Source organism: Artemia sp. Qi Xiang Cuo, chromosome 9 (genome assembly GCF_049724085.1).
Source record: "Artemia sp. Qi Xiang Cuo chromosome 9, ASM4972408v1, whole genome shotgun sequence".
NCBI lineage: Eukaryota > Metazoa > Arthropoda > Branchiopoda > Anostraca > Artemiidae > Artemia > Artemia sp. Qi Xiang Cuo.
The window spans coordinates 25365606-25378460 of record NC_142802.1 but is presented as its reverse complement, the minus strand read 5'-3'; the positions used below and the strand labels follow the sequence as shown (position 1 = coordinate 25378460).

The following is a 12855-nucleotide window of genomic DNA, read 5'->3' as shown; positions in this document are numbered from 1 at the left end:
ATAGTTGATTTATTTCTATATCTTCGATTTTTTTTCGTTATTTGTTTTATTTTGTATTTCATCCCCACCAAAAAAAATATTAAAGAGAGTAAAATATATTGGCGGTTGTTCAGGGATACAAGAGGCGGGTTCGGGCGCAAGGGGCTCAAAACTCCTCGTCGAAATGAGAACAATATAAAAAAATTAATGTACTTTTTAATTATAGAAAATTAGTATATTTAGGAATGTATCCAATTGGGAAAGAAGCAGGGAAGTGAACTGACAGGGGGGAAGTTTTTAGGCAGAAATCCCCCCCCCCATATATTTTATGCTCTCCGAGATTTTTTAGCCTCCTGAATAACCTAGAAATAAACACAAATACTATATTTTTGCTGCCCATTTGTGAGAGCTGAATACTAATGAATACTTTTTGGGGCTTATTTTAATCATCCTTGTTCCTGAATTTTCAGGTGTATTAATGCTATAATGTTTTGCGCATATATGATATGATATGAAGGCAGGGACTAATCTCCAGTATTTTTATTGGGGGGAGGGGTATGAGGGGTACATATCCGGATAATTAAGGGGCATGGGATATATAATAATTTTTTTCTCAACTTTATTGGGGGCAAATGCCCCCCTCGCTCCCCTCAAAAAAAAAACGCCCCTTTCTATCTACCAAGCTCACATATTTACTTGATAATAGGGTTTTGAAGACGGTATATTTTGTATAAATGTTAATATGGAACATAAAAGGAAGTGTAAGGAATCCCAGTTCTTAGCGTCTTTATATTAAAAACGAGGATGTAATAGTTTAAGAAAAATTATCTGCTCAAAGTAAAGAACGAAGTTGAAACTTAAAACGAGCAACAATTTTAAATTTGCTTAATAATTTTTTTCTCAAAATTATAGGCGAGGGGAGGCAACTTAACCTCCTTGCCCCTCCCAAACGAGGCCACTGTATAAAGGGTGTATTTCATAGCAGAGTATTTTAGTCTAGTCTTCATTGTATAAGTTGAGTGGCATTGGTACAGAGACAAATCCAAAAAAACTTGCAACAGTTTTTGTGTTTAACCGAAAGCACCGACACCTGTGTGATGTAAGACATGCAAAAACTTACAAAACCCAATTATTAGGTTTACTTCTTTCAAATGATCCCATTTTTTCAATGTCTGGAAAATTAAAGGAAAGGTGTTTGTCATTGAACGGCATTAAATCATGCTCCTTTAACTTATAATTGCAATTAAAATGTGATAATAATAATTAAATTGAAAGCAACACCCCAAATCAAAAGCCCAAAAGCAAACTTTTGGCCTTATAGATTATAAGTTAAAACTATAATATAGAGACACCTATTTGAGAAGAGAACCTTGCTCGTGTTTTGCATTAGATAGAGGGCTATCAAATCTGTCACTATGAAAAACTCACCTTGAAACATGCATGTAATGAGAAATTATTCTCAATTAACGAGTCCTCTTTTTCCAGCGCTAATAGTGACGTAATCCTTTCACCAACCAGTTCAAGAAACGACATCTCATTGTCATCTTTTTCCAATTCTAGAAACAAGCCGTTCATCACAAAAAGTTTCTCAGAAAGGGGATTTCCTGCAGTTAGGGGGTATAAGCAGTCCTGTTCAAGCTTTGCGATAATAGCAGCCTGTTTCTTTGATTCTTCTTCAACAACTTTCAACTGTATTTGAAGGTTTTGATGTGCGTCACTCTCAACGAGATCATCACAATTTTTATTTTCTACTTTGTTATTTAAAAGTCTTATTTTTTGCATCAGTCCGTGTATTTCAACTTTTAAGGATTTGACCTCCAGATCTTTCAGCTGAGCCATCTGTTTGCCAAGCTGTGACATCTCACGGGTAACGATTACTCTGTTTTGAAGTTGCTTGTTTTGACTGACCAGTTTTTCGTTAATCACACGCATATCTTCAGTTTCTTGTCTAGCAAGAGCCACAAGTTGTTTTGCTTCATCTAGTTGTATATCCTTTTCACTGATTGTCGTTCGATTAGCTATGAGTTGATCTTTCATTGCTCTGAGCATTTGCATTTTTTCAGTGTTGTCTATAGGAGAGCTTCGATCACTGGAGGGGGATGTTCTTCCCATTTGTTCTTCTCCTGTTTCATCTTGTTGAGGCACTTGTCCTGGCATCTATAAAGTATTGTGAATATATAGAATATACATACAGAAAGGACATTAAGGTTTTTAAAAAAGTGCTAACCTACCCCAGGGATTTAAAATTGACTAATGTATTGTACAGCCAGCTTGAGACTAATTTATGTATTGTAAATTTAACTATGCGTTGACTCTACTTAATCTATGGTTTTTCGCAGCATAATGGAAAAAAAAATGAGTTTGACTCTCCCCTCCGAACAAGTTGAAACCCCCTTGAAAATAAATTATTGTGATGCTCAGGGGTTGGGAACTGTCTGTTATAGACGTATATGAGTTTGTGGGTTAATCTTGGCTCCCATACCTCCTACCCCTCCTTGCCTGCATCTGGTCTTACGTCTATCTATCGTACTACTCGTGCGTCTCGGGTTAAAACAAAATATTTCCATCCTAGTTTGTGTGACCTTTTTTGGTTTTGACGAGGTACCGAGTCTATGGAATCAACAAATTTGGACTAATTCTCTGGAATTATGTTTTTATTTACAATGGTAAAAAAGATATGTTTAGGTTTGTTTCTTCTACCAAAAGAACATGAACCCTCCCCATGGTGGAATTATGGCTATGTTTAGGGGCTAAACACTGTCTGTTGTAGGTATGTACCCTGTTGTGCCTCTTACCCAGTCTCTGTATCTGTTGCATAAATCGGAACTACCTAGACTGCAGAATATATTTGAGCTTTTGTAGCTTATATGTGAAGTTTATGCCTGTTATGGTAATGAAATAAATAGAAAAAAGTGGTAATGAAATAAATAGAAATATACTTTTTATAACTGGGTTAATTTTTTTAGTAGCCTTGAAATAACTGAAAAAATTAATATCTTAGCAGAGGTGGCACCTTAATGTCTCAATCTTTCTCTTTAGTCGCCTCTTCAGGTATTTACCCCGATATGGAACTTCCCCAGCTCCAGTATAAAATTACGTTTTTTTTATTATAGTTACCAATAAATCAATAAATTCTACATTCTGAAAAGAAGTCTCAGTCCAATCATTTTGTTATTAAAGGAAAAAACAAAGCTGCTGCAGGATATATGTCTTTAACTAGCTTATCAACTTTACCAAAAAAATGCATATTTTATAAGAGCTATTTTCAGCTCCTTGCAAAAGCTAGTCTATTTTTGAATGAATTTCCTCTTCCTGATTTACATGTTTCTGAATACTTTTTGCAAAACAAAAAAAAAGAAAATCAGAGACTGAATAAAATGAAACTAATTTTTCTCGAGTGATGTCACACAAGGTAAAGAGCAGGCTATCGCTCCTAAAAGGTATGCTGAAATAGACTGAGCGCTTCACCAGAGACACAGAACACAGCTTTAAATTCAGACTTTTCTGGTTGTTCAAAAAAGACGGATTGGAGGAAACAGATCAATCAAAAACTACCAAAATCGCCGAAGCTTAATTTTTGTTTTCAGGCCAGAAATAATTGAATTGTATTTGCTTATACAATCCATTGCTATAAACATGGTTTATGCTGAAAAGCATGTACAAAACACTCATGAGAATATATTTTCTAGGTTGTTTAGTGGAAAACAAATAACTTACAAATGGATTAAGTAAGAATTATAGGCCAAGTAAGAATGACCCATAAGTGTTGATAGTTTTAAAGTATATGCTATCTTGGATCGGACTCATTAGCGTCTGAAATAAGATAATATTTAATAAGTTCCATGGGGTGTATGTTCCAGCGAAAAAACACACATTCGATTTGATTTGACAAATAGAAACCTAGTTTTAATTGATAATATAAAAGAAAATTTTCTAAAATAAAATGGCAATTCCTCTCACCTGCTTATTGGCACAATATCCTAAGAAGATAATATTTTGGCTCTCCCATTGTAAATTTTTTATGCCAGCAGCATGAATTTTGACTTTTGATTATTTTCAACTCCAAAGTTTTAAGCTAAGGAAAAACTGTGTGTTTTTCCTTCTTTTTTAATTGTCATCGCACAAACGCAATTTAGAATTTGGCACATTCAACACATTGAACCTCCGCATATACATTTTTCCACATGCAAATGCGACAGGAATTGTAAAGTTTCGATTACTTTTTGCTTGTAAAGACGCATTACGTGTCTTTGTATACAAAGGCACGTAATGCAAATAGCTGAATTCAAGCCAAGCTAAATAAAACACTAAGAAGGGTTTATTTTCAGCAGCCCTCCTAAGCAAGAGAGTTGTATGTGCAAAAATCTAAATATGAGAAAATCGTTTAGGGGAAGTGGAAACACCAGAACATTGAATTTATGCAAACTCTATGGTTGGTGGAACTAGAGCTACATATTTTTCGAAATTGGCAGGACTCTTAATTTAAATATTAAGAATTAATCTTGGCATGACAGTATAATTACGTCAATTTGTAATAAATTAGCACAATTATTTATGGAAACTCTACTCCAAAGTTACATTTTTGGTGAATCTAACCTGTTTCATATTACAGCTAGGGGATCGATTCGGGAATTTCGGGGATTTTTTTTGGGGGGGGGGGACTTTGAATTTTGTACTGGGATGGGACAAAAGATTACATGTGAAGGTTCTTCCCTAACTTATGCCTGTCGTTCAACAGGTTTTAAGTAACAAATTTGGCTGATTTTCAAAAAAAGGGGGAAAGACCCCCTAAAAGTTATAGAACCTTAATGAAATTCACACCATCATATTCAGCGTATCAGAGAACCCTACTGTTTAGGTTTCAAGCTCCTCTCTACAAAAATGTGGAATTTTGCATTTTTTGCCAGAAGAAAGATCACGGGTGCGTGTTTATTTGTTTGTTTGTTTTTTTTTGTTTTTTTTTTTCCCCAGGGGTAATCGTATTGACCCAGTGGTCCTAGAATATCGTAAGACGGCTCATTTGAACGGAAATTAAAAGTTCTAGTGCCCTTTATAAGTGACCAAAAAAAATGGATGGCGACTAGGCCCCCTCCCACGCTAATTTTTTTCTCAAAGTCACCCAATTAAAATTTTGAGATAGCCATTTTGTTTAACATAGTCGAAAATCTAATAAATATTTCTTTTACGATGACTTAATCCCCCACAGTTCCCAGGGGATGGACTGCAAGTTATGAACTTTGCCCATTGCTTGCATTTTGTATTGGTTATTGGGAAGTATACAGACTTTTTCAGGAAGATTTTTTTTTGGTGGGGGGGGGGGCTTGAGGAGGGGGTTACTCGGAAGAATCTTTCCGTGGAGGATGTTTCTTTGGGGTAAGGGACATTTCTATGAAGGGGGCGCCAGATTTCCAAGCATTATTTAAAAAACGATCAGAAATTAAATTTAAAAAAAAACAAGTTTTTTCAACTGAAAGTAAGAAGCAACATTAGAACTTAAAATGAACAGAAATTATAACGTATATGAGGGGTTTATCCCCCTAGTCAATACCTCGCTCTTTACGCTACAGTTTTTTTTAGTGCTTTCAAAAAAGCTATCTTTTCTAATTAAACGGCCTTTGTGATTCAGGGGTGTGTGAATTAAATTTGTTTTTAACTTTTAACGTAAAGAGCGTGGTATTGACTAAGTGGATAACCCCATCATATACGTAATAACATAAACTTAATAAAAAAAAACAATAAAAAAAAAACAAGCGATACGGCTCAATAGTAAGAGAAACTTTTAAAAACGGAACTTTGATGTCAATAAATGTATCAAAAGAATTTGCTAATAATGCTGATTCTAAATATACAAATATTGTTAAGTTTAGTATTACTCATCAAAGGCTACGAGCCTGAGAAAACTTACCTTATTTTTTAAAGAGGGGGGAAACATCCCCTAAAAGTGAAAAAATTTTAATGAAAATCACTGTCAGATTCAGCGTATCAGAAAGCCCTATAACATAGGTTTCAAGCTCATATCTGCAAAAATCTGCAACTTTGTATTTTTTTTCCAGAAGAAAAATATACGACTATAGAAGTTCGTTACGTAAGTTAATTTGCAAATTACGTCAGAATCAAATTTAGAGACAGCCATTTAGCAAAAGAAAAGTAAAATTTTTATGCAAATTTTGTTTACTTATTCAATGACGGCGAGCCAAAATAAAAGCTGCATTAACTAAAAGACGATCAGAAATTAAATAAAAAAAAAAGTTTTTTTAACTGAAAGTAAGGAGCGTCATTAAAACTTAAAACGAGCAGAAATTATTCCGTATATGAAAGGGGCTGTTCCCTCCTCAACGCCTCGCTCTTTCCGCTAAAGTTTGACTCTGTCTTAGAACTTTATTTTTTAAAACAAAAAAAAACTTGAGCATAAAAAGCGAGGCATTGAGGAGGGGACAGCCCCTTTCATATACGGAAAAATTTTTGTTTGTTTTAAGTTTTAATGTCGCTCCTTACTTTCAGTTTAAAAAACTTGTTTTTTTTTATTTAATAACTACCAGAACTGGCAGTGTAGGCCTACTATAATCGTGCAGTACGCAGCTTGGTGAATCATGTCACGAAAAAGAAATAGAAAGTAAACCTACATCATAGGATACCCTTTGAATAGCTGAAGACCCTTTGGTATTGTGTTTCTTATTATATTTTATTTAAAACTAACAATGAATGTGGTGTAAATACGCGATTTAACAGTATTAGTTTGGGTGGGTTTGTTTTTAAAAGCATACAGCTTTATTTCTTATAATGAATTTAATAGCCAGGTTTTTAATGAGATGAAATTAAAAAAGAAGATAGCCTTAAGTAAATAGTTGAAAAAGTAGATAGATTGTATTTACGGAGTAAGAATGGATTTTTGACATTTTAACAATGGAGAATTGTTAATCTTAGAAATTTTATTGTTTCTACAGAGTATTGTATCTACTCGGTAATCTACTTTGGCAACATCTTAACTAAGAATGGAGGCTTCGGGAAAGAACTAGAGTGTAACCTAGCAAAAAAAGATGTAATTGCTCTGTTTAGGAACGCTTAGGAGAGCGAAAGGATCCAGGTACGGTGATTGAGGCAACAGTGATGAGTGTAAATAAATTTTGCATAGAAGTGCAGGCACAAAGAGAGTACGATTGGTAGGCGTTTTCTAGAATAAACGTCCGAGGATGATTTTAGAAATAAATCTTAGCGAAGAACTGCTGAATCTAATCATCTGAGCTTTTGCTCTAATCTTGCTCATCTTGCTTTTACATATCTTACTCTAAGCTTGATTAACAAAATGGCTTGACTCACAGTAAACGTTTGTACCACCAGAGTGGCTCAGGAGACGTAGACATGTCCTCCAGCATGTCTACCTTATTCTGTGACCGTTTTGTGCTATTTCTCGGAGTAGTAAAATAAATCTACATTTTATATGTATTAATAAATCATTTTACCAATCTTACTCAATCTCATTGTCTTTAAGTGTTTTTTGTTTGATTTATTCTCACGTGTTATATTGCTGCGTTTAAACCAAGCAGGATAAAAGTATTCCTTCCGTTCCAACACTAAAGCAAAAATAAATAAAAATAATCAGGTTTTTTTTAGCATCAGTTGGAGTAAATATTTGGGTTTTTTAACAAGTTTGATCACCTAGCCATGGCTGCTATATTATGAGAAATGAAAACATATTGTTTTTCATTAAAACATATTTTAGACTAGAACGGATACTAAAGAAAAAAAGTACTAGACATTTGGTATTAGACTGGGAGGAATTAACAAGAAAAGATTTTAGGTTTGAGGAGTTCTTATGAGTAGCCGGAACGGCTGTTGTAAATAGAATGTGTGGGAGGAGCAGTATCTAAAACTGTATTTAACGAAAGTTGCTTAATGCTGCTATAAATACATGGTAGGAACACTGGTATGGTAGTAATTGCTATAAGGGTGTAATATATGACTATTCTAAGCAAAAGTGTAGTGCGATAATGAAGAGAACCGAAAAAAAAAACAATTTGTCTGCAACAGTGAGAATTTTTTTCATCCATCTATTTAACTAGAAAAAACGATGACATGTGTGGGGGATGCTCAAAATAAAATAACCCGCGCACGTCCTTGAGAACACAATAACGTGGAGTCTGTGGATGTTACGACATTTGGCATATCTTCCATACACAAAAAAAGTGACAGAAACGTCAAAAAGTATGGCTCGTCCCTTAATTTGGGAATAGGAGCCAATAAAATTAATCTTTTTGCCTCTTGGTAAGTGCCAAAAATGCCTAGAAACAATTAAAAAAAAAACTAAAATTACAGACGCGACAGAGTCTAGTCAAAAGCCATAGCCGAATTTTGGCTCAGTGTAATGTTCGTGCCTCTGTGATGGGCCGAGTTACAAATTGGTTTGGCCTGGAAAAATCAGCCGACGACCTTAAGCAAATAAGACAAAGATAGCGTAAACATTAGTTCAAATACTTTTGAGATGGGAGAAGGAATTTCAATCAATACTCTGTATGGATTCTCTTCTTCTAAAAATGTAAACACTAATCTACATATTTTTTTTAATCGGTCCATTCCTATACGTGAAGTCCTCAAACGGTGTTCTGTAATTGATCCTGATCGGTCGGCAAGTTTTCTAGCTAATTTATGGTCCAACTTAGCGATCTAAGATTATGCTACGGTGATACGATTATAATCGTACTCAAAAAAGTAACTAGCTGATGAGCAATGATGGATATTTACGATTTCCTATAGAAAAGGGGCATGAAGAGAGTAAAGAAGTATGACTCGAGGGTGAATTGAAGACACTTGGAATGGGGGTCAACTATTGACAAGGTCCATTTTAGACCTCTCTCACCCGACATATAACTCAAAAGTGCATCTTTTGAGTAATATGTTGTATTCCACATCTCCAATCTCCATTAAATAGTATTCCACATCTTGGTTTGGCAGAGAGCCAACCCTGGATACAGAATGAAAACATCTATATTCTTCACCTTTCTTCCTCTTTAAAACTCCTCTTTCAATCCACATGCTAATACTTTGTCAAGGAGGCACACTTGTGCCTCTATAAAGAGGCGACCCACCACAATGTTAAGCGATTTCAGGTCCTAGAGGTCGCAGAGAGACGGCGGTAATCGCATTTTGTAGCCCAAGCTCAAACTAAGAAACTTGCAAAATTTCATCCTCCTCCGACTTTATCTTCATGGGGTAAACTGGGCCGGAAGTTTGGACCCTCCCACCACAGCCCCCCTTTAACGTTGTTCGATTAGGCTGAAATTTAGTTTGAAAAACTAAAAAACCTTCCCTGTTTTCAAAAAACCAAATATAGCCACTTAAAATTCATCATCATTTCTTTTTTTTTCTTAGCCACGCCTACAGGCCACAGTTGGCACCGGATCCGGTTGAATGAAGACACATTCGAAGCAGAATTTGACCTGTTAGGGCTTTTTGATATTTGCAGACCGAAAATATTATCCCCCGGATTTACATTTACGAAAAACCTTAGTTTTTTTCAAATAATACAGATAAACAGGTTAGACATGCTTTGTTATGAAAATATCCTGCGCGTCAAATTTCATAACAAAGCATGTCTAACCTGTTTATGTGTATTATTTGAAAAAAAAACTACGTTTTCTAAAGAGTTAAAGAGGCTGAGTTACAAGGTCAACCCTTAAAACGTACAGGGATTAGGAGGCACAGTTGGGGGGGCTGTTAAAGAGGCTGAGTCACAAGTTCGCACCTTAAAACGTACAGGGATTAGGAGGCACCCTGTACGACGTGATTTGAGCATTCAGGAATTAAAAGCCTTAACACAAGAATGTTCAAGAGCGGGGGGTTTGGGGGCGGCAGCCCCCCAACTTTAACTCCTGACACGATCAGCTAACAGTTAGTCAAGCAATAATAAGTAATAAACTGTACAAAAACGTGCAGAAATTATTTGAAAAAAACTACGTTTTCTAAAGAGTTAAAGAGGCTGAGTTACAAGGTCGAACCTTAAAACGTGCTGGGATTAGGAGGCACAGTTGGGGGGCTGCCGCCCCCCAAACCCCCGCTTTCGCAGCCTTTAAATAAAAAAAAAAATTTAAACTGAAAGTAAGGAGCGACATTAAATCTTAAAACGAACAGAAATTATTCCGTATATGAAATAGGCTGTGCCCTCCTCAACGCCTCGCTCTTTACGCTAAAGTTTTTATTGTTTAAAAAAAGAGTTGTGAGAAAGTCAAACTTTAGCGTAAAGAGCGAGGCGTTGAGGAGGGCACAGCCTCTTTCATATACGGAATAATTTCTGTTCGTTTTAAGATTTAATGTCGCTCCTTACTTTCAGTTTAAAATTTTTTTTTATTTAAAGGCTGCGAAAGCGGGGGTTTGGGGGCGGCAGCCCCCCAACTGTGCCTCCTAATCCCTGTACGTTTTAAGGTTCGACCTTGTAACTCAGCCTCTTTAACTCTTTAGAAAACGTAGTTTTTTTCAAATAATTTTCATTTAGTTCCACTTTCGCCTAAATATTCCTTATAAGCTTCAGCTTAATACCCTTAGCTTGCGTAATAGCATGTCTATTGGAAGCTTTTTATTTTGTTTTGAGCTTTGAATTTAAAGAATTCACTTCTGGTTCTCGATATATCTCAATAATATAATTAATAATGATGGCAATATGCTGTAAGGTACCTGGGGAAATCTGGGGAAGGTAAGCAGGAAGGGTGTGTGAAAGCACAGGATGGCTGCTCCCCCCCCCCTCGTTGCACTTCCTGGCATAAGGGCCTTGAGACGGAAATCAGCACCGCCAGATTGGACCTTAAGGGTTTAGCGCCGCATCCTCTACCTTTTCACCTTACCAGTAGGCTACAAGAACTCTGTTTTTGTCTATCCTTTCTAATCTAAGCATTTTTTTTCTTCCTTCCCCCCTATAAGAAAAACACTAAAATGAGTGGTGAGCAAGATAGTCAGTAGGACATAAGAGCTGTTTCGTGCAAATAGATGGCTTATTTGGAGCTTAATCATTCAGACGGAATAAACCGTTAATGTGCAATATGTAAGGTATTGTAAGAGGTAGTTGTTGCCTATTATTTTTTTTTACGTTTGTAAAGTTGTTTTGTCATTTCAGTGGCTCTTATGATTTAAATCATGAATTACACTTCCTCATTATTGAATTTTTATATTTGCATAGAGATTTTCAGCGTATAAATAAAATTACATGATTATATTTTTGAAAATCAACCTAGATTGTTTCTTCAATATCATTTAAGTAATTGTAAACGCATTGAAAACTTATGATTGATCTAAAACAACTGTTTGACTGGCAACAATTTAAAAATAGCAACTGAAACAGCTGTGTAATTGGCAATATTTGAAAAATATTTATTTAATTGGCAGCAATTTCGAAATAATAGTCAAGACAGGTTATTAATTGGCAGCAATACTGAACTATAAACCAAAACAACTCTTTAATTGCTAGCAGTAGTAGTAACCGTACAATTCGTTTAAAGTACACATTCAGATATACGCCTGAAGGCATAGATCTGTGTTTAGGTTTTCAACGAATTGGGGTTACCAGGGTCATTTGCAAAGAGGTATCATTTCTATAGTAATTTGAAAAATCATATGGAATTTGCTTGGAGGTATATACTTTGCGTACGCGCCCGTACCAAACAGGTTTTTCTGGTAGACCTATTCTACAGGTCATTACACCTTTGCCAAGAGGAACTAGTATAACTTGATTGGTGATTAGGATTTGAATAAAAGAAATAGTTTTCTTTACAATTCATATTAGTAAGAGAATTTAATTCAAAGAGAATAGTTTTTATTTGCAAGGATATTAGTTGAGAAAAAAAAATGAGTGGTGCATTTACACTATTGGAGATTAATGATGGAACCGACAGCAGCAGCAGCAACGATATACGAGTACCCAATGTAGCTGTAGAAATAACCGCAGGCTGTAGTCTATGTCTTGAATGGGACATTATGTATGCGAGATATGTGATATCATTAAGCAAGTTTAAGCAGGAGTAGCAGCTGTGTTTTGCTGGAAAAGTAAATATTCTCCATATAAATAAACTTCGGTCAGCATTAGATGTCCTATCGAAATATATTGATGAGAACAAAATGCATCAGTGAATATTTATCACGGTCTATCTCGTAGCCTTTAATGGGTAATTTTAAACGGGATGAATTTTATATATTTGGAATCCTCATAAAAAAAACGATTTTTCTTATGTATGTATTGGAATCAGAACTCCTTTTTCTGGAGTTTCGATTACTATTAACTCTTATTGCTCCTTACTGCTTAAAACAACAGCGCAGGTTACCCAGGTTCTCACAAAATGGTACAAGCTGTGAATCTTCTTTCATTATAATGCTGGCATCTGATAAGTTCTTTGGCTAGCTCAAAAATATTATTGTCTAGTCTATTAGGCTAATTTTTAAACCTTTTACAATTTGAAAATATGTCTGGAATGAAAGTTTTATTGAATAGAATGAACAAAATACAAACTGTGCGAAAACGCGAAAAAACAGTCATAGAGACGAGACGTTCTTAAAATGCGACCCAAACAAAACTTCCAATAATAGTTAAGATATTTTTTACGAGATAGACCGTGATAAATTTCACGTGATAAACTTCTTTAATGAGGCTCTCTAACATGCTAAATTTTTGATGCCATTTTTATTAAAATCACACGAATATTTGGGGATATTTCCTTTTCACTTTTTTCAAAAATCAGGCACAGTTTCTCAGGCTCGTAGCTATTGATGGGTAACATTAAACTTAATGCCTTTTATGTATTTGAAATCAGCATAAAAAACAACCTTTTTTATTAATTAATTGTAGCAAATATAAATTTTTTTTTAGATTTTCGGTGAACTATTAACCAAAACAACTCT

General features: G+C 35.2%; 1 protein-coding gene across 2 annotated transcripts in view; it reads right to left on the bottom strand.

Moving 5' to 3' along the window:
- LOC148948485 (uncharacterized) overlaps positions 1 to 12855 on the bottom strand; it is a 45143-nt gene that overhangs the window by 29423 nt on the left and 2865 nt on the right. Inside the window, exons 1-2 of one of the 2 annotated variants that reach the window (XM_089094414.1) lie at positions 3940 to 4094; positions 1408 to 2136 (exon numbers count right to left, since the gene is read on the bottom strand). In XM_089094414.1, coding sequence (XP_088950540.1) covers positions 1408 to 2136 — 729 coding nt within the window. In that variant the 5' untranslated portion in view covers positions 3940 to 4094. Of the gene's footprint in view, positions 1 to 1407; positions 2137 to 3939; positions 4095 to 12855 lie in introns of those variants that run through there. The other variant, XM_089094413.1, reaches the window with a different exon arrangement.